Source organism: Symphodus melops, assembly GCF_947650265.1.
Source record: "Symphodus melops genome assembly, chromosome: 5".
NCBI lineage: Eukaryota > Metazoa > Chordata > Actinopteri > Labriformes > Labridae > Symphodus > Symphodus melops.
The window spans coordinates 11,545,637-11,564,710 of record NC_136695.1 but is presented as its reverse complement, the minus strand read 5'-3'; the positions used below and the strand labels follow the sequence as shown (position 1 = coordinate 11,564,710).

At 40.7% G+C, this 19,074-nt stretch overlaps 1 protein-coding gene across 1 annotated transcript; it reads left to right on the top strand.

Moving 5' to 3' along the window:
- Positions 1 to 1,447: 1,447 nt before the first annotated feature.
- sall3a (spalt-like transcription factor 3a) lies at positions 1,448 to 17,115 on the top strand. The gene is made up of 4 exons (XM_079343849.1): positions 1,448 to 2,817; positions 11,238 to 14,393; positions 14,744 to 15,078; positions 15,395 to 17,115. Exons 1-4 carry the CDS (start codon positions 2,736 to 2,738, stop codon positions 15,824 to 15,826), a joined length of 4,005 nt encoding a protein of 1,334 aa, XP_079199975.1. The 5' UTR covers positions 1,448 to 2,735; the 3' UTR covers positions 15,827 to 17,115.
- The last annotated feature ends 1,959 nt before the right edge of the window (positions 17,116 to 19,074 follow it).

Sequence of the window (19,074 nt, the reverse complement as noted above, 5' to 3'; positions counted from 1 at the left end):
ATTGATGATGATGATGGCCAAGTGGACAGTTTGATTTTTGTGTGGCGAGCTAGTTATAAAGAATCAATAATATATCAAGGGGGTAACTTTGGTGATAAAGGACTTCAGCCACTCTGGCTATTCATCATAAGTCTGTAGCAAGCAGATAGGTCAAAAGAAATTATATTGCTCTAAAGAGTGTGTCTCCTTATCTCTCAGCACCAGGGGAGTGGAGGACACGCCGATCGATACAGTAGCTGCCGTATACTCCTTGCAATTATCAATAGCTGATTTTGTCTTCCTGGGGCTGCATCTATTAATACCAGATAATAACAGCCGTTTGGACATAACTTCCAGGGGGATGATAGAGGGAGAAATGAGAGAAAGAAGAAGAAGAAAAAAAGAAAGTTTGCTTGCAGGACGACCTTGGTGTCAACAGATTTGTCTCTCATATGAGGTGGGCACAGGGGAATAGACAAGTCAAACAGACACAAGGGAGGCAGAGAGGAAGTGGGGTGAGGGCTGCAACTGAGCCAAATCCCCCCACAACTGGAAAAAAAGCTCATCATTAACAGTGAATAGTTATTCATTCACGAATGATTTTACAAGTTGTAGCCTTTGCCTTATATTATCAACAAATCCCACGTCTTAATATTTTAGGTCTGATTTCTTTTTTAAAACTATAATTAAAATTCGATACACATTTTTTAGAGATACATCTGTTTACAAATGATGAAGTTTGTAATATTAAAAAAATACGTTTACGTTAATAAGAAAAAAACTGGTGAGAAATACATTTACTTTCTTCCCCTCAGCCCTGCACATCTTAATCCTTTCAGTCCTACCCCATTACTATGACCACATGCTTCCGGGCCATTTTAATACAAATAGACTTCAGCAAAGTTAATGGCCAGTGTGTTTATTTAAATCCACACGTATCTGGAAACAGTGCAAAAACATCGTTTATCTTTCAACTTATTTTAATTTTACGCACGTGTAATGAGAATATAAGCCACAACAAACGTATTGCGTCGATAACTCTGTACAGGCCCAACAGTCTGCGAGTTATAAAAATGATATTTACTATTTACAGTGAATAATTTACGTGTTCTGTGATTACTGTCAGCAAACGATAACGTCCTGAACGAGTTGTTGCTATCGTGCGTAAAATACCCATAAACTCAAAGAATCGGTTGAATAAAGCTGGGACTGTGTGATTGAAAGCTAGCCGTACACTCACAAAATATCAGCTCTCATAAAAGAAAAATGTTCTGAGAGTAATATGACTCTGCGTCCCAACAGACTGCTAGGGATATTATATGATGGGAGGTCAGATCTGGGCGTTCACACGGAGTCTGAGGGCGATCCATTGAACAGTAACGTGGTGGTACATCCTAGTGGTGGCTGAAAGCAATGGGCTGAACCTCTGCTTGGGGGTTAACTCTCACATACAGCACAGTCCCCCACACACACGGAGCTATGCCCAACACCGAAGAGACCGACTGCGCTCGTGGGCTGCCAGAAGATAACTTCAAAGTTGGTTTCGAAGTGAGCGCGCGAGCCTATTAAAAGGGAAGACACTGATTGGCTATTTTTATTCGGATAGAAGCCGCGTTGTAGTGTCTGGCCACCAGCTATCCAGAAAAGCCACTTTTGGAAAGCGCACCGAGGCGTACAGCGCGACCGGGAGGTAGAACAGCGAGAGGAGGAGGAGGAGGACGAGGGGAACTTCATCACGATCAGAAACAGGAAAGCGACTCTTGTCTCATGCGGGACAAATGACTTTTTCAACATAGTGACTTTGTCTCTGTAACTAAGAGAAGGACATTGTTAATCGTGGCACTGTTTTCTCCGCGTCAAAGTTTGGAGAGCAGAGCTGCGCCATTTAAAGAAAAGGAAAACAATAAACCCTGGAGACAATTTACTTCTACCGTCAAGAACTGTGCTCGTCCTGTCCACTTTCAAGTAAACCCCAACCCAGAAAGTCAACAGTTAACTACATCTCTGAGACTGTAAACATCTCTCCACTCGTGTCCCCGTCTGAAGGAAGTGCGTGTTAACAAAGTTGCCGCGACAGAGAAAGTGCATGGATTGAGCCACGCTCTTGTGACAGACTGTTTGAGAAGACGCTTTTGTTGTAGTTGTGAGCAAAAAGGGGAATGAAACAAGTCAAAAATGATGAAGATCAGAAATAATTCGAGAAGAAGCGCAGCGGTGAATCTTCGGCTCTTCTGAGTCGGTGCGCTCGGTGAAGGGAGGGGAAAAAAAGAGCCTGACGTCCCTGTTGGAGACCCCCCCGCCCGCCCGCCCGCCCCGTGAGCCCGGCACAACAAGAGATTTGGTGTGTTGTGTTGTGTTGTTGGGGGAGGCTGGATAGTAAAGAGAAAAGAGACGGATAAAGTCTGAGAGTGAAGCGGCTAATTGCTCAGTCCGTCCCTCATTACCATATCCAATGCGCGTCCGCTGGACTCCAGCCAATCCTCCCCACCTTCACACGGTGCCATTAATCGCGAGGCATTATTCACTATCATAATTATTATACCGACATGCGCAATCCAACGCACAGCAACAGCAGCGACAGAAGCAGCGACACAGGCTAATTTCTCATATTTCCCCCTCTCACTGCTCCGCTACCAGACTATTTGCGAACTTTTTTGTGTGTGTTGATTCATTCGCTCTTCGCTGATGTATCTGCTCAAAGCAGAGACATCACGGAGCGCAAAAGCAGAAGCATCGCCAGCACTGACGCCAGCAGCATGTCCCGACGCAAGCAAGCCAAGCCACAGCACCTCAAGTCGGACGAGGATCCCGCACTAGCCGGAGTGGTTTCCGAGCACGGTGAGTGGACCTAATCAGCTGAGCTCTCCTTTCTTACAGGAAACTTCCTTTCACTGCCGCTCTGTGTGTTTCAGCATTTCACTCTTTTTAGGAGCTTTTAAAGAAGTTTGACAAGTTTTATCTGAAATCAGAAGTGCATTTGACTCCTTATGGATTATTCCTACATATTTTCCAAATATATTAATTTAGTCGATAGTTTAGTTTAAAAAAAAAAAAATAAAATAAATAAAATAAATCTTAATACTATGCTTTGTTGAAGTCAAAAGTCTGCCGGTAAACCACGGCAACAGTGTGCGGTCCCGTTGGAGAAGTTGTGTCTGTGTTTGCTGAAACATCAGTCCAACCTGGAACCTGCAGCTCGCGCGGGCTGCACTGCCCCATCAGCACCGGCTGTTGGCTGATAAATTACTTTGGAGATGAATGTAACTAATGCATACATTCATTTACAACAGTTTACACTTAGAGGCTTTAGACCATGCGCCGGAGGCCTTTTTGAAAGACATGTTTAGAAATAGAATTGATTTAGTATTTTCCTTTTTGTCAAATATCGGTGCTGTACTCTTAAATATGTCTTGAAAATCGCACACAGTTTGGGCGTTTGCGTCAACACTTAAAGACATGCGAAGTCTTCTAAATAGACACGATTTCATTAAGTCGGCAAATATTGAACAACATCTATTGGAGTGGTAAAATTAAAAGTTCCGCGAAATTTACTATAAAAAATACAGTAAATTTATATAATGATATTGCTATTTTTTTTTTTTTTAAGTCTCATAATGTATTCTCCTTTTTATGAAGCTCTTGTGTCTTTTGTCCCTAAGCGCACGTCTGGGTCTCCTAAGAGCAAAATGCGGATTCTGTTGCAGGTCGAAGCCTTGTTTTGTTATGGAAATGTTTTTTGTTTACCCCCCTCACATAAATTTAGCACACTTGATTTGTTCCCTTTTGCGCACAATGTCGACAACATCGGTTGACAGAGCTCGTCCTCGCCATGTGGAAAGAATAAGGCTCATTCAGGGTTTCTTTTTATTATTATTCTGTATTCAGCCTTCTGCGCAATAAAACGACCATTATAGAGTTAGAGTCACATCTTGTGTAAAGCGGAATGCTGCGGGAATTAAGGGGACAATATGACATCTGCAGGGATATGTCATTTTCCTCAGTCCAGAGTACAAATACCATATTGTAATTTATTTGTATTCATACATATGTTAAACAAAAATAAGATCTGCTCCATTTCATAAAGTAAAATTGTAATACATTAAACTAGAAATGTAATTTTAACCATTAAAAGTAAATAATAAAGTCGTTTCTAAAACTTAAAAAAAGAGAGAGAAAAAGAAACAATAATAACTCATTTTTATTCACTTTTAAAGTGATCACTTTTTGGAAGTGTCCACTTTAAAGATCCATTTCTTCTGCTCATCCTTAAAGCTGGTTACAAATCACTGCCTTTCTTTCTATCACACAATAAACAAATGTTGGCCAGCGCACACACAGTTACACTCTTACACACACATATACACACACACACACACACACACACACACACACTTTGCAGGGCTTCTTTACCATACAAGTACGTGATGTAATCTCGAGGGAGCAGCTCTCTTTGCATGGGGGAAATGTAAGTGTGAGTGCAGGGTATCACACTGCTGAGTCTTGGCTCTTTTACATGCTTTACTCCTGCCGTTTTTTTGTCTTTTTTATCATTTTAAAATGGGAACAAAATCATGTCTGCTTTAATGTTGACATAATCTTTACAAGGTAACATGAAACGTCCATCAGGTTGCTCCCCTGTAGGACCAGGGACTGAATTTTTTTTTTCCTTCACCCTGTTTGAAATTTACATGCAGGCATAATTTCATTTCAATTTCATTTGAAATTATTGTTGCAATTTATTAAACACAAAGTACTCTTAAATAAATCCATCAAGAGAGGAAATTACTCCTGAATTTATAATTTAAAAAAAATGACATCCTTATTCTGGCTTCTCTTTTCTATATTAACATTCACCTTTCTGCTTGGATGTGTATCTTTAAAATAAAGATACACACAAACAGACAGTATTGTGTGTAACCTATAGTATCTACGCAATTCTGCCTGAGACTCGAAGTGGCCGTGGAATGTTCCTGTAGCAGTAGTATAGTGGGCCGCTTGTTTTCAGGACAGACGTTGCAGTGAAACAATCCTAATCCTTTGGCAGAACACAGTGAGCCCATACACACTTAAATAAACCTAATAACACCATGTCTCATCCAAAGCTACCTCACACACGAGCTACGAATGTCACACTGTCAGTGTATCATTGCAGCATGATCGGATTCTTTGCTGCCTTGTGCCGAGCTGCATCTCGTGACGACACTATTGATCGCTGGCTCTGACAAATCATTGCATATAATGTCGAAGGAATTCAAAGCTCCAATTGTCAGTCACTGCTTCATTCAGACTTAAAATCTATATATGTTGGCTGCTGGTAAAGAGAAAGTCAAGCTTTCATGTGTCATTCTAGATGTGCTCGATGATGTTCTGTCCAGGGTGCATTTAATGAAAATAGGATTAAAACATCGCAGCAGTAAGGAACTTTTGGTTGGAACTTTCTGGTGTTTTTCATTTTTGTCTGAATCTCAAGTTCTTCCGTTCGACCCGCCCTTTTGTGTGTGAATTTATGTCAGTCTGCAGCTCAGTGAGAACCTCTTTCATGTGCTGCATCACCCCAAACATGAACAACTAACATCAAGTGCCAACAAGCCCGTGTCTGGCATATCATCTGTCCCTCAGGCCTCCCGGACACTTGCCCCCTGGGGGCATGGGGGGTTGTAACTGTGTGTGTGTGTGTGTGTGTGTATGTGTGTAATGTGTGTGAGGATGAATAGAGGAGGAGGAGGAGGGTCCGCTTAAGAGTGCTTTTATAAAGCTAGCTGACTTAACCTTTGTCTTGCCCTGGCCAGCCAGGTCCTGCCGCTAGATGTCAAGCTCCTTGTACAATTAGAACATGTGTGTTGTTGACCTTGGATGTGTAGCTTACTCGTGTCCTAGAAAGTGTGATCAGCGGCGGGCTTTTCATCTCACCACATAGCTTCCTCTGCATCCAGTGTCTTTGTAGGTGTGCATGCAGAATGTGTGGGAGGCTGAGGTGTCTGTGTTGCATGTTGACATACTTTTGTTCATCACGCTCGAGGAGGTAAATTTCCCCTGTTACAAGGATTCACAACATCAATTGAAAAAACTGACATTTTAAGCACATTTCACTAAGATTATAGGTCATAAAAAACGTCATATCTACAGCTGAGGAGATATCTTGGAAGTATATTTTGTTATATTTTTTACTGAACAGATACTGTTCAATTAAATTACTGACAGTTGAAAAAAAAATCTCAAGTTCCAGTGAGTGTTTATTTAACTGAATTCAGTTCTGAACTCTTGGATTCTCAAACATAGCTGCAAAATGCAGTCCTTTTCTTTTCTCACATATTTAATGTGGACAGGAATAATCAGAGTTATGAGGTTCAAAAATATATAATATATTGAGGAAATCCCTGCTGACAGTGACAACATGCCTCCCCTGCAGCAGGGCTTTGTTTTTCTTTTGTTTTAATCCCCTCTCACCATTGGGTGCAGGCCTCTGGACCACCCACACAGTTGTGCCAAAGATGTCTTCAAGACAGCACTCAAATATGGCTGTGTCTTAATTACTACTCAGCACTGAAAACACACACAAACAAGTTAGGCCCTGATTGGAAGGAAGGACGAGACAGGAGAGACTTTTTGAAACAGGAGACTTTGGTGGACTTTAAGGAACGCTTACCAAGACTTTCACTTAAGGATTTTTTTTTTTTTTTTTTTCCTATTCTGTGATTATTTTTTTTTCTCTTTGAATGATTTTGTCTGGATCATTTTCTGATCTTACTTTGATTTGTTTATGAAGTAGACCCCTGGAGGAACAGAGAAAAAAACCCCCTGATAATTCTGTTTGTTAATGTTTTTTTTTTGTTATAGTTTTGGGATGTGAAAATTTAAATCTTATTTGAAAACCAGAATCTCTAAATCCATCATGAAATGATGTACTGATCTTGTTTTAAAAATACAGATAATGTTAAATATGTATTTGGCCTGAGTAGGAGCCTACATTAGACCACCTCGAGCTCTTTCATTAATCCACACACACAAACATACTCGGACACAGCGAGTCATCTTGACGGGTGACACGGTCATCTGGACAGAGTGCCGTCACTGAACACTGTATTGCAAACGCATACACAAACAAATCGTTAATGTTTTGGCTGCTCCACATCTGCAGGCAATGACAAAGGCCTCCCTGTTTGCGTTGATATGACTGTACCACTCTGCAGTAGGGGTGACCAGGCTGATGACTGACACACGCACACACATTTACACACACAGAGCCGTGCTGAGAATGCTCGGACCTCTGCCGATTTAGTATGGGATCATTCGAGGGGATGATTTATTTGTTTCTCGCTAGAGAATCATTACTGTCCGAGGAGAGTGCGGTTGCAGAAATTTTTTTTCTTTAAAGAATCTGTTGTCTGGAAAACAAGACGCATATAGTGGTAGATAAAAGGAGTTAATAATTGAAACTTATTCAGAGTATATTTTATTTCTCTATGCCCTGAACGTTCCTGTGCTGGTGTATAAATCATTCAGATAAAATGCAACGAAAGGCACACAAAACATCTGTCCAAAAAGTTGGTTGTCAAGATCATATTGAATAGAAAATGACTTTTAAATAAATTAAATTCACAGTTAAATACGAAATAGACTGTTGAGATTTGTGACCAAAGAATACAAAGGAAAAATTTAGTTGGAACAAGAATTCCAACATTGTTGAGCCCAGCTGGCCTTGTGTGTATTTTTTCACCCTCCCCTCCCAACATGGGCAGGACCTACAGTGATGATTCTCTCTGTGAGGGTCCAAAGATGCTGGAGAGGAATGCAAAGGGAGGAGAACTTGTAAATGAGGCTGTAAGAGCAGACACTTTTTGGAGATTCTTCCACTTTCTGTTGAAAAGTTTTATGAACAGAAAAACTTTAAATATGCTATATGACTAATTTTAAAAATGGAATAGCACTGACTTTAGAATGAAGCAAATGTTTCCAGTGCCATAGTCTGAATCTGTGTTCATCAAGTGAATCTGGAAATTGTTAAGAATGAGTCAATTTTATAATTATCGAATGCTCTCGCTCAATGCTCGGCTCTGTGGCCCTCGTAGAATCGGTGCATGGAAAGCATGAATACCTCAACTGATACAATACGTCAGATTAGCAGTTTCAGTTAGCATGCCAAAGATTGCTGGCCCAAGATAACACACACACACACACACAGATTCAATGTCTACAATCCCCCCATTGACAGCGTTCAGCTTAATAGTCACATCTCAGTAAATGAAGACTCTTTAGAGGAATGTCAAAATGGATTGTGTTTTTATATTCACCCCTTCATTTTTCATGCTATAGGAAAATCAATACACCCTCACACACACACACACGCTTATACTTATTGCAGTGTTGCAAAGACAAAATAGACAGAAAATGTCACCTCTATCTGCACAAAATGCTGGCACCCCATTGTTTCGGTAGATTGTGGATGCAATTTCAGTATTTCACATCTTCTGACAAAAGACAAAAAATAATTATCAGTGTATGTTCTGCAGTCATTTGTAAAATTGCTCACTCTTTTAAACAGGCTTAAACTGAATTTCTTCTTGAATGTTCTAAAAAATGTTGTCTGCAAATTTGACGAGTCAATTGTTTTGAGTTGTTCAAGATGTATAATTTAAACGTTTAAAAAAAAAAATCTTTCATCATGGTTGCATTATATTTTGAAACTGAAAATTCTGAGAGTTTTAAAAAAATCCCTGTTTTTCTATTTTAGAAAAGTGTACATTGTTGTACTGTATGGTGATGTGTTTGTGCAACATATATACACACACACACCATACACACACACACACAGTATTCTCCCTGACAGCAGGAGTGTGTGTGTGTGTGTGTGTGTGTGTGTGTGTGTGTGGGGTGCGGTGCATGTGTTTGTGTGTATGTAGTCTTTAGGTGTTTATCTCCATACATACACCCTTCATTTGTGTGTGTTTTATATCTGTCTAAATATGTATGTGGTTAAAACGTGTCAGCATGTGTGTATGAGTGTGAGGTCAGAGGCATACAAATGCCCCCACTTGTAATTGTATGAATGAATAAAAGAGATTGACAGTAATACCATTCTAATAACTAATCAGCTCAACACAATGCCCACTCATTTGTGTTGACCTTTCAACCCCCAATTATGGAAATGAGTCCTGCTGTCCGCTGCTGGGCTAAGGAGATTTTTAGCCTGCTGTCACGTGTCATAGACGTTTCCAGTCCCTCGCTCCTTTTCCCTTTAAGATTTTGGATTAGAATTGGATTCTTTTGTGATGGTTGTCTAATATAAATAATGAAAATATATTCATCATTTTATCAATTTATGATATTTTCATCTGTTTTTGTTATCTTATGACTAAGAATTTAAAAAACATGTAAAAGGGGTCAAAAGAATTACCAAAACGTCAAAAAATCTTGATTATTCTTCATTCTGTTTTCCTTTAGTTACTTAATTGTTTTATAATTTTAACTAAGTCAATAATTGCTGCCACCAATAAAAACACAGATCCTCACCAAAACCTTCCTGTTGATAGCTGATTCAGTCACAAACTTCAGACCTTGATAGCCCATGTGCACACCTAAAGTAAAAATCATGTTGAATGGTGAATTTTACCAACTACTGAGTCACTACTATAGCCACAAATTCTTCATGTGTGCATCACTGGGTTATTTTCTCTTTAACTTTTAAATGAGCGGAAGGACTGTATGACTGTGATTGCACATTCACAAGGCTGAGGACAGACCTTTAATGTTTGGTAAAAGTGTGCACTGATGTGAAGTTTTGTATATGACTTTTAGAGGTAATGTCCTTAACTACCACAATCGTAGCCCAGGCTGGTAAAGTTTTGTGCATGAAGGGAACTCTTATAGTGGAAGCAAACTTGTATAAATACAGTAAATTATGTTCTCACGTTACTCAGGACAGTGTTATGTTTTTAGCGTTTTAATGGCTAAGAGTCCATACCTAAACCATAATCTGAACTGTATTTTGTTGCAGGTTATTTTAGAGGGGACATCTTTTCTTGGAATAAATCTCTTTTATTTGCAGTACTGACAGAAACCGTCTTCAGAATATTCGCGGTGTAAATTGTATATGAAATTGTTTAATTTCTACATAAATAGTTATATATGTTTGGTATTTGAGTATAAACAGAACAGAAGGCGCTGAAAAAAAGTACCTTCAGGATGTTGTGGTAGTGAGCAAGCACACTTCCTATACATAATAAAAAAAGACATATGTACATATGGACAAGGGAAAACCAACAAAAATAAACACATAATGGAAGCAGGTTTTACATGGTTTTGATCAGGTGTGAATAAGGTCCATGTTTAGAGCTTGCGCTGGCTTGTTTGACTCTTGATGGTTGCTTGTGGAAGAGGAAGTGGCTTCCTACAACTGTGATTAAACATGTGTAACTAATCAGAGTCTTTGCTGCCATGGCACTAGCATGTAATTTGTTGAGTCTCATTTCAGAGAGCATAGGGAAGGGAGAGAGACAGACAGAAACACATGAGAGAAGGAGAGAGAGAGTGACACCAGCATTTTTAATCGAAATGCTGAAGTACACACGTAATACAACTGTTTTACATTTGTAATAGTGAATGTGCATGAATTGTATAAGAGCCTTTAACATTTAACTGCCCTCTACACTCACTTTTGTCAACAAAATTTCCCCGACATCATGACAACAAAGTGTTTCAGTCTAGAGTCTTTTGCTGAGATTCAGGGCTTAAGTATTGCCTTTGCAATGCTCAATGAAAAGGCCAGGCATTTGAAATTCAGGTGGAAATGACTGGGCTTGATAGCAGAGGGGAATCCTAATGGGGCCATCAAAGGCCTGATTTGTACCCAACAGATGAGGCAGCTGTGAATTGTATGAAATATTGGAAATCAATAGGTTCTATGGAATTTCATTAAGCGGCAGTATCCACAATTGATAGGCCCTCATAATTTGATGGATTGCACAAAGAAAATTATTAGCTGGCTCTATGAAGAGGGTGTGAATGCACAAACCTGGGTCTTGAGAATTGGTGAAGTCGGGCAATTTGTTCGCAGTAAAAAAAGAAAGAAAAGAATATCGATTTTGGTTATGTTAAAAGACAGAAAAAAAAATCAAAGGTTAAATCTTTGCAGCACTGCAAAATATGTGTGGATTCTTTATTGATTATTTATTCATTAATTCTTCTCTTTTTGCTCCCCCTCCTTTTTTTCTCTCTTTCCCCATCTACTCCATTACTCTGACCCCCTCCTGTCCCTTTAGCCCGAGGTGAAGTGCTGGATGATGCAGACAGTGGGAATGAGAGCCGCAGTGGCAGTGAAGAGACACATATATGTGAGAAGTGTTGCGCTGAGTTCTTCAAGTGGTCAGACTTCTGTGAACATTTAAAGAACTGCACCAAAAACCCCCTAGTGCTCATAGTGAATGACAATGAGGACACACCTAATCCCTTACAAGATTACCCCACAGAGCTCTCCCCTGTCCCCAGCTGCCCTAGTGAGCAGGCTGACAGCGAGGACCCCAGGGAGGGCAGCCACAGTCCTGCTGGTGAGGGGGATGACATCCAAGAGACAGTTACCCTAAATGGGGTCGATACCCTGGAAAAGGAGGAAGAGCAGATGGAGGTAGAGCTTTCTCCTGAAAAAACTATGGATCTTGAAGAGAGAGATATGACATCCCCTGAGCCAGACATCCTCCTACCTCAGCTCAATGATGCTGTCACATCTACTGTCCCAAGCTACGCCATGCCAAGCACCAATGTTACCTTGGAGACACTGCATGGCACCCGAGTTGCAGTTGCCCAATTTTCACAGAGTGTAAGAGCAGCAGTTGGCAGTGGGGTTTCCACCATGGCTATCCCTATGATCCTGGACCAGTTGATGGCCCTCCAGCAGCAGCAGATACATCAGCTGCAGCTGATAGAACAAATACGCAGTCAGGTGGCTCTAATGAACAGACAGTCTGCCTCACAGCCTGCGCTCAACCACCATCACAGCAATGCAACTGGAAATCAGGGGCCTGCATCCTCCTGCGTGCCCCCTGTCGCAAGTCAGCTTCAACTACACAACTTCATCACTCCTCCTGTCCATCAGCTGCCTGTAAGGTTGCCGGCCACTCTCAATGGTCAAGGCCCTTCACCTCTGACATCAGCAATAGAGGGTACTCTCTCTCAAACACAACAAAGTGGCAGTCAGCAGTCAACCTCTTCAATCCCCAACACATCCTCAAATAACTCTGTGTTTCCCCCACCAAGTGGTACTGGATTGTCATCTCTACTTCCCTCTTGTTCATCCTCAGTGATGAACAACAACTTAAGCACGAGTAATAGTGTAACAGGAAGTGGTGGCATTAACAGCAGCTCAGCTCTCTCCAGGAACTCCACAACCCCTCCCTCACTCAGCCACAGCAGCCTCCTGAGCTCAGCCTCCAGTCTACCACTGATACCTCACAGCTCATCCAGCAGCGTTATCTTCCCCAACCCGCTGGCCAGTATTGCAGCCACAGCCAATGCACTTGATCCTCTCTCTGCCTTGATGAAGCATCGCAAGGGGAAACCCCCAAATGTGTCTGTGTTTGACACAAAGCCTAGTTCCGAGGACCCCTTCTTCAAGCATAAGTGTCGGTTCTGTGCCAAGGTTTTTGGCAGTGACAGTGCCCTACAGATCCATCTGCGTTCCCACACTGGAGAGAGGCCCTACAAATGTAACATATGTGGCAACCGTTTCTCGACAAAGGGAAACTTGAAAGTCCACTTCCAGAGGCACAAAGAGAAATATCCACATATTCAGATGAACCCCTACCCCGTGCCAGAGTACCTGGACAATGTGCCCACAAGCTCAGGCATACCATATGGAATGTCTCTGCCACCAGAAAAACCTGTTACTACATGGCTTGACAGCAAACCTGTCCTACCAACAGGTTCCACTTCAGTCGGACTCCAGCTGCCTCCAACGTTGCCGAGTATGATGGGAGGCTTTGGAGAGTCTCCAAGTCTCACTCCACTGAACAGGTCACCCCAGAGACCATCCCCACCGTCAAGTGAGTGTGCATCTTTGTCCCCGAATATCATCACTGACTCTGGCATGACCACTACTTCACCTTCCCCAAAACCCAACTTAGGGAGTGATGCACCTCCTCTCTTGAAACCTGAAGGTGTTCTCCTGCCTCCGAGTTGTTCAAGTAGGCCAGGAGAGAACACCACCACCACAACTACAGCAAGTCAAATGGTCCTCTCTTCTTCTGTCACCTCCACCACATCATCCAGCTGTGGCCAGATAACTGAACCCATCACAAGCCCCAACTCGGTTTCTAACTCTGTCTCCCATCCAGTCCTTCCCATGCTCTCAGACCAGTTTAAGGCTAAGTTTCCTTTTGGAGGCCTCTTAGACTCTATGCAAACCTCAGAGACATCAAAGTTGCAGCAGCTTGTAGAGAATATTGACAAAAAGATGACTGACCCAAACCAGTGTGTCATCTGTCATAGAGTCCTGAGTTGCCAGAGTGCTCTAAAGATGCATTACCGTATCCACACTGGTGAGAGGCCTTTCAAATGCAAGATATGTGGTCGGGCATTTACAACCAAGGGAAATCTGAAAACACACTTTGGTGTTCACAGATCCAAACCCCCACTTCGGGTACAACATTCCTGCCCTATATGTCAGAAGAAGTTCACCAATGCTGTTGTACTGCAGCAACACATCCGTATGCATATGGGAGGGCAAATTCCCAACACCCCTGTTCCTGAGAGCTTACAAGAGATGGACACTGACCTCTCCTTTGACGAGAAGAGCTTAGATGCCATGAGTAACTATGATGATGACCTTCTGGATGAAATGGAACAGGCTATGGAAGATGAAGCTGACTTTAAAGAAGGAGAAATGGACCCATCTAAACCATACTCACCTGGGAGCTCTCCTCCTACTTCAATAATTTCCAGCATTGCTGCAATGGAGAACCAGATGAAAATGATCGACTCAACTGCCAACATGACTCGTTCCTTTGGTCAGAGGCTTACGCAGAACGGTAACAGCTATGGCGGAGAGAGTGATTGCTTTGCCACTGATTCCCTGTCTGCAGTGGGGGATGCTGAAGGTCAAAGCTTGGGGAGCCCTGCTCTTTCCGAGTCTTCTGACTCAATGCAGCATTTGTCTCCAGCTCACAGTCTTTCTGAAAGCCAGCGATGTAAGTCCCCTGCTACCCTCAACAATAATAACAACAGCAGTGCCATGACAGCAGAGGAAGGCTTGGAGAACAATACAACTAACTTGGCAACGGTAAAGTCGGAAAAATCAGAGACCCCATCTCCGCTTTCTGCAAGTGAAGGCACCGGGGCCCTTGACCTGACTGCCACTCAACCTGGCAGGCACTTTATCAAGGAGGAGAGCCACTTCAACATGCTGTTCCTTAGTAGAGATCGAGGTGTGTATGTGCAAAATTAACTCAAACGTACAAATGCTTTATTCAAACTATTTAGATATCTACTGTGATTTGCATAATTACAATGCATATAATATTAGCTGTAAACATATATAGAAAAAAAATACATATATTTGCGGCCTCAGCAGAAAGTCTTGTGAGATGTGATACAATAAGACTGAATTGGAACATTTTCCTAATTGATTCATGAATTAATCTGAATGTTATTAGTCCAAGCCCAAGATTAATTTCTTCTTGATTTTTACCAAGCTAAAACCTTTCATGTTTGCAGAATGATTTTTTATTTATTTTTTGTAATTTCAATGTTGTTTTATTTCCATCTCTCCTTTCAGGGCTGAGCACTCCTAATTTGGCCAGCACTGCATCAAACATGATTAAAATGGAAATGAATGGACATGGCAAGTCGTTGTCCCTCGACAACTCACACCTTCCCGTGGGCATCCAGGTCCCTGCTGCAGCACCACATACCACCATGAGCCCCAGCATAAACCCAATGCTAGCTCCCCCACCTCCACGACGCACTCCTAAGCAGCACAACTGCCACTCGTGTGGGAAGAATTTTTCCTCTGCCAGTGCGTTGCAAATCCATGAGCGAACACACACTGGGGAAAAACCTTTTGCATGCTCTATTTGTGGAAGAGCTTTTACTACAAAGGGCAATCTGAAGGTAAGAGCCAATTTTGTTAAAAAAAAAAAATAAAAAAAAACATGAAAGGGTTTTTTTCCTGTTGCAGAACTGCTTACTAGGTTAGCTAAAATACTATTGGATTTATTCTAATTCGAAGAGTACTAATCTAAATCTAGCCAGAGTACTAATCTACTAAAACTAGCCAAATTGTGTCTTCACATACTGAAATAAGCACCAATCTTTGATTCAAACCATACATTTTCAGCAAGTCAAATATTGAATTGATTAAATATACCAACTAACTTTCTCTTTTTTTCACTCTTGATGTTTCTTGTTACTGTATTGCTAATTTTAGGTTCACATGGGAACACACATGTGGAACAACGCTCCAGCTCGAAGGGGTCGGCGACTGTCTGTGGAGAATCCCATGGCCCTGCTGGGCGGGGATGCTATGAAGTTCAGCGAGATGTTTCAGAAGGATCTGGCAGCTCGTGCCATGAACGTCGACCCGGGCTTCTGGAACCAGTATGCAGCCGCCATCACCAATGGACTGGCTATGAAGAACAATGAGATCTCTGTGATACAGAACGGAGGCATCACGCAGCTCCCTGTCAGCCTCGGGGGTGCGGGAATCACTTCATTGGGAGCCATGCCGGGAGGAATGGACCGTGTTCACACCGGCAGCAGCCCCCCCATGATGGGTATGGAAAAGGCTGGTCTGGATGTGGGGGCTGGCCGCCCCTTCTCCAGATTTATGGAGGAAAACAAAGAGATTGGGATCAATTAAAAAAAAAACTTTTCTGTTGTATTCAAGATAGGCATTTGGCAAAGACTCTAATGAGATAAGGCGTCTGATAAAAAGGAAAGGAACTGCTGATAGCGTCTGAACTCATGCGTACAGATCTCATTATGTACAGATGAAATATTTTTGTTTGGTTTTGGAAAAATGGTATTTAGTATTGATTAGAGGTCTTTGCCTTTCACCCATCCCCTCCTCACTTGATATTTCCCCTATAGGAAGAATACTTTGTCTCTTGTTTGAGAATATGTCGTCTTGCAAGATTTGCATGGTACTTATTGGTTTTTATCAGTATGTTTGACTGCTTTTATGAATTCTTTTGAAAACCAGGATCCTGCCTCATTTACGATGGGCAAGCATCTGATCTGGACAGGACTAAAACAGAAAAGATATTTGTTTAAAGATGGTCTGGCAACGCTGATCGTGATTGCTCTTTGAAATATTAAGGGGCATGGATAGGCTGGAGAAAAGACTGAAGAATAGTGTTTCTGTGCTCGCCTGATATTTTGTTTTTTCATGAACTAGAAAACTTGAAAAAAATGTTTGAACTATTTTAATCTTTACATTTAGTCTCCCAGCATTGTCTTATACTATTGTCCTGTGTCTTTAGTATTTATGATATTGACAAAAAAGCGGGTATACAAAAATATATTTAATGGCCCAAGCGTTTTATTGATCCATTTGTTTTCTAAACTGCAGGCTTCACTGATAAATATCTCTTTCAATAAAGACAGTATGTCATTTGAGTTGAACAACAGAGAAAATTGTACGTTTTATTTGGATATCTGTTAAGACTGTGTATCTCCTTTCATGGTAAAGAGGCTAGAGATATCTGAAGCTGCTATGACTACAACCCTGCTTTTAACCTTTGTAAAAAGAAAAAAAGAAGTCACCCTTTTGAAGAAATATCTATGTATAGAAATACAGACAAATCTAAAACAGGTATGCATATTTTGTATCACATAAAAATAGACATCATGAGTTGAGAGTATTTGTCATGTTTGTGAATGCACTTTTTAAAAACAAGACGTTTTGTCTGTGAGTTACCGTTAACCTTTTGACTGAGCTATCTATCACATGCTGTTTTCATTGTTTTTCAGCGTACCACTCCTACAATTTGCTGAGTCGGTTCTTTGTTATTGCATCAGTGCTACTTGTCAGAGTGCAAACTCATCACTCAATCAAAACCTTCTTAAATAAAAATAAGAGAACAGGTGTGTTGGAATGGATTCCTTGTCTGCATGATGTCGTCTCTGTCAGCCTTTTATTTCCATAAAATAAACCTAAAAAGTGAGACAGTGGCATATCATGTATTTTAGAGCTTTCCTTTTATAATAATGTCTCTACATAATTTTTACTTTTTTATAAATGACATGTATTAATACTTTTGGTCTTTACAATTAGAAAGAAAAAGATACATTTTTGTGATTGGGCCTTACTGAACCATGAATCATCTTCCTAATTTTGGAAAAACAAAGTACACATTTTAATTATGTTAATTACTTTAGGTTTATTTAAAATTGTTTTTACACTTAATCTTTTGTAATGTGAACACATTTCATTTATTCTAAATAAGTAAATTTTATTTACATTTTATACAAGGATTCAGGGCATTACATTATCAGAAGATATGTGGTTTTCTTCCTCTGTTATAATTCACATTTTGTTTTTATTTAATTAAACAATTATTAACTTATTTATGACTTGTTGAATATTGCCTCCCAAATTCCCATCATCTTTTTTCTATCATTAATTAGTGTGTGTGTGTGTGTGTGTGTGTGTGTGGGGGGGGTTAATAATGCTTCATATTGTTTATTATTTTAACAAAATATATGCAGAATTCGTATGGAAGTAAGTTTAAAAATGTACAATGAAACACAATTTTAATAAAATTACTTTCTCATTACTAACCTTACAGAAATCATAGAATTCAATTCATATCAGAAAGGTTGAAGACGTAGCTTTTTTTCATTTAGTGGTTTATTCCTGATAACTAGTATCCAATTGTATTACTGAATACATTATTGTTCAAATAAAATCCATGATAAACAAAAAACATAACCACCAGACTTGCAATGGCTCTTATGTAACAGAAGAGTAGATTAGGAAATCACATTGTGTGAGACAATCTGTGTTTGTGTGCTGAACTATTTCACTTCTAACCTAGATGCCTTCCTGAGCTGCTGTGGCAGCAGAGTTGGTGAGACAGTGCTGTGCAGAGGCGTGGGAGTCAGTGAAATCATCATATCTGCTTTAGTGTACGTGTGTGTGTGTGTGTGTGTGTGTGTGTGTGTGTGTGTGTGTGTGTGTGTGTGTGTGTGTGTGAACAATGATTTCAGCCCCCCTGCAGCAGCGCACTTAACACATGTTCAACATATGTGCGAACCCACAGACAATTCCTCACTCTTACACAAATGCTCACTCACTCTCACATGAGAAAAAGATACAAAATGGAACCAAATAATCTCAATAATGGAAAAATAGTGTCAGTAACAACATGCAGCTACATCAGGTAGAGGACAAAAGTTCTTACGGACTTTAATCACTGGCAACAAAAGAGTTTTCGATGTTTATCGATTGCATCTGTACTGTGCAGATGTTTCCCTTGACTATGGTCTTGATCCTTAATTGCTCACTTTATAAAGTAAGATAAGCAAGACTGATATCTATTTTTTAATGACAGGCTCTGGATCATGTCATAAATCAACCCTGGAGGGAAAAATAAAAACATCTAATCCTAAAATTGACTGAGTTCAACCATTTTTTCCAATTTTAATGACTCCCTGCATGTTGTCATCCAGGTGTTTCTGAGCAGCTGATGTGTAAGACACTATTAGATATGATAATTACCTGAGAAAGTCTGGAAACCTTAACCTGTGTGTGTGTGTGTGTGTGTGTGTGTGTGTGTGTGTGTGTGTGTGCGTGTGCGTGTGTGTGTGTGTGTGTGTGTGTGTGTGCAAAAGCATGTATCACCACAGCAACAGTGTACAGCCAGCAGGGCAACTGCTGCATTTGCTTCTGCAGCTGAAGTGATGATTGGCCGGTTAAAGTCCAGCTTACATCAGCTTTCACCACTGAGCCATAAGTGTTTGTTTTCATGTTATTTTTCTCTGGACTGTAACACATATTACTTTTCATGTTGATGAATCACAGTTAAGTTTACCCTCGGGAGCTCTTGGGCCTGATTCTATAATGTGCGCTGCCGTTTGTAAGCTCATTGTTTGACATTGCACTGT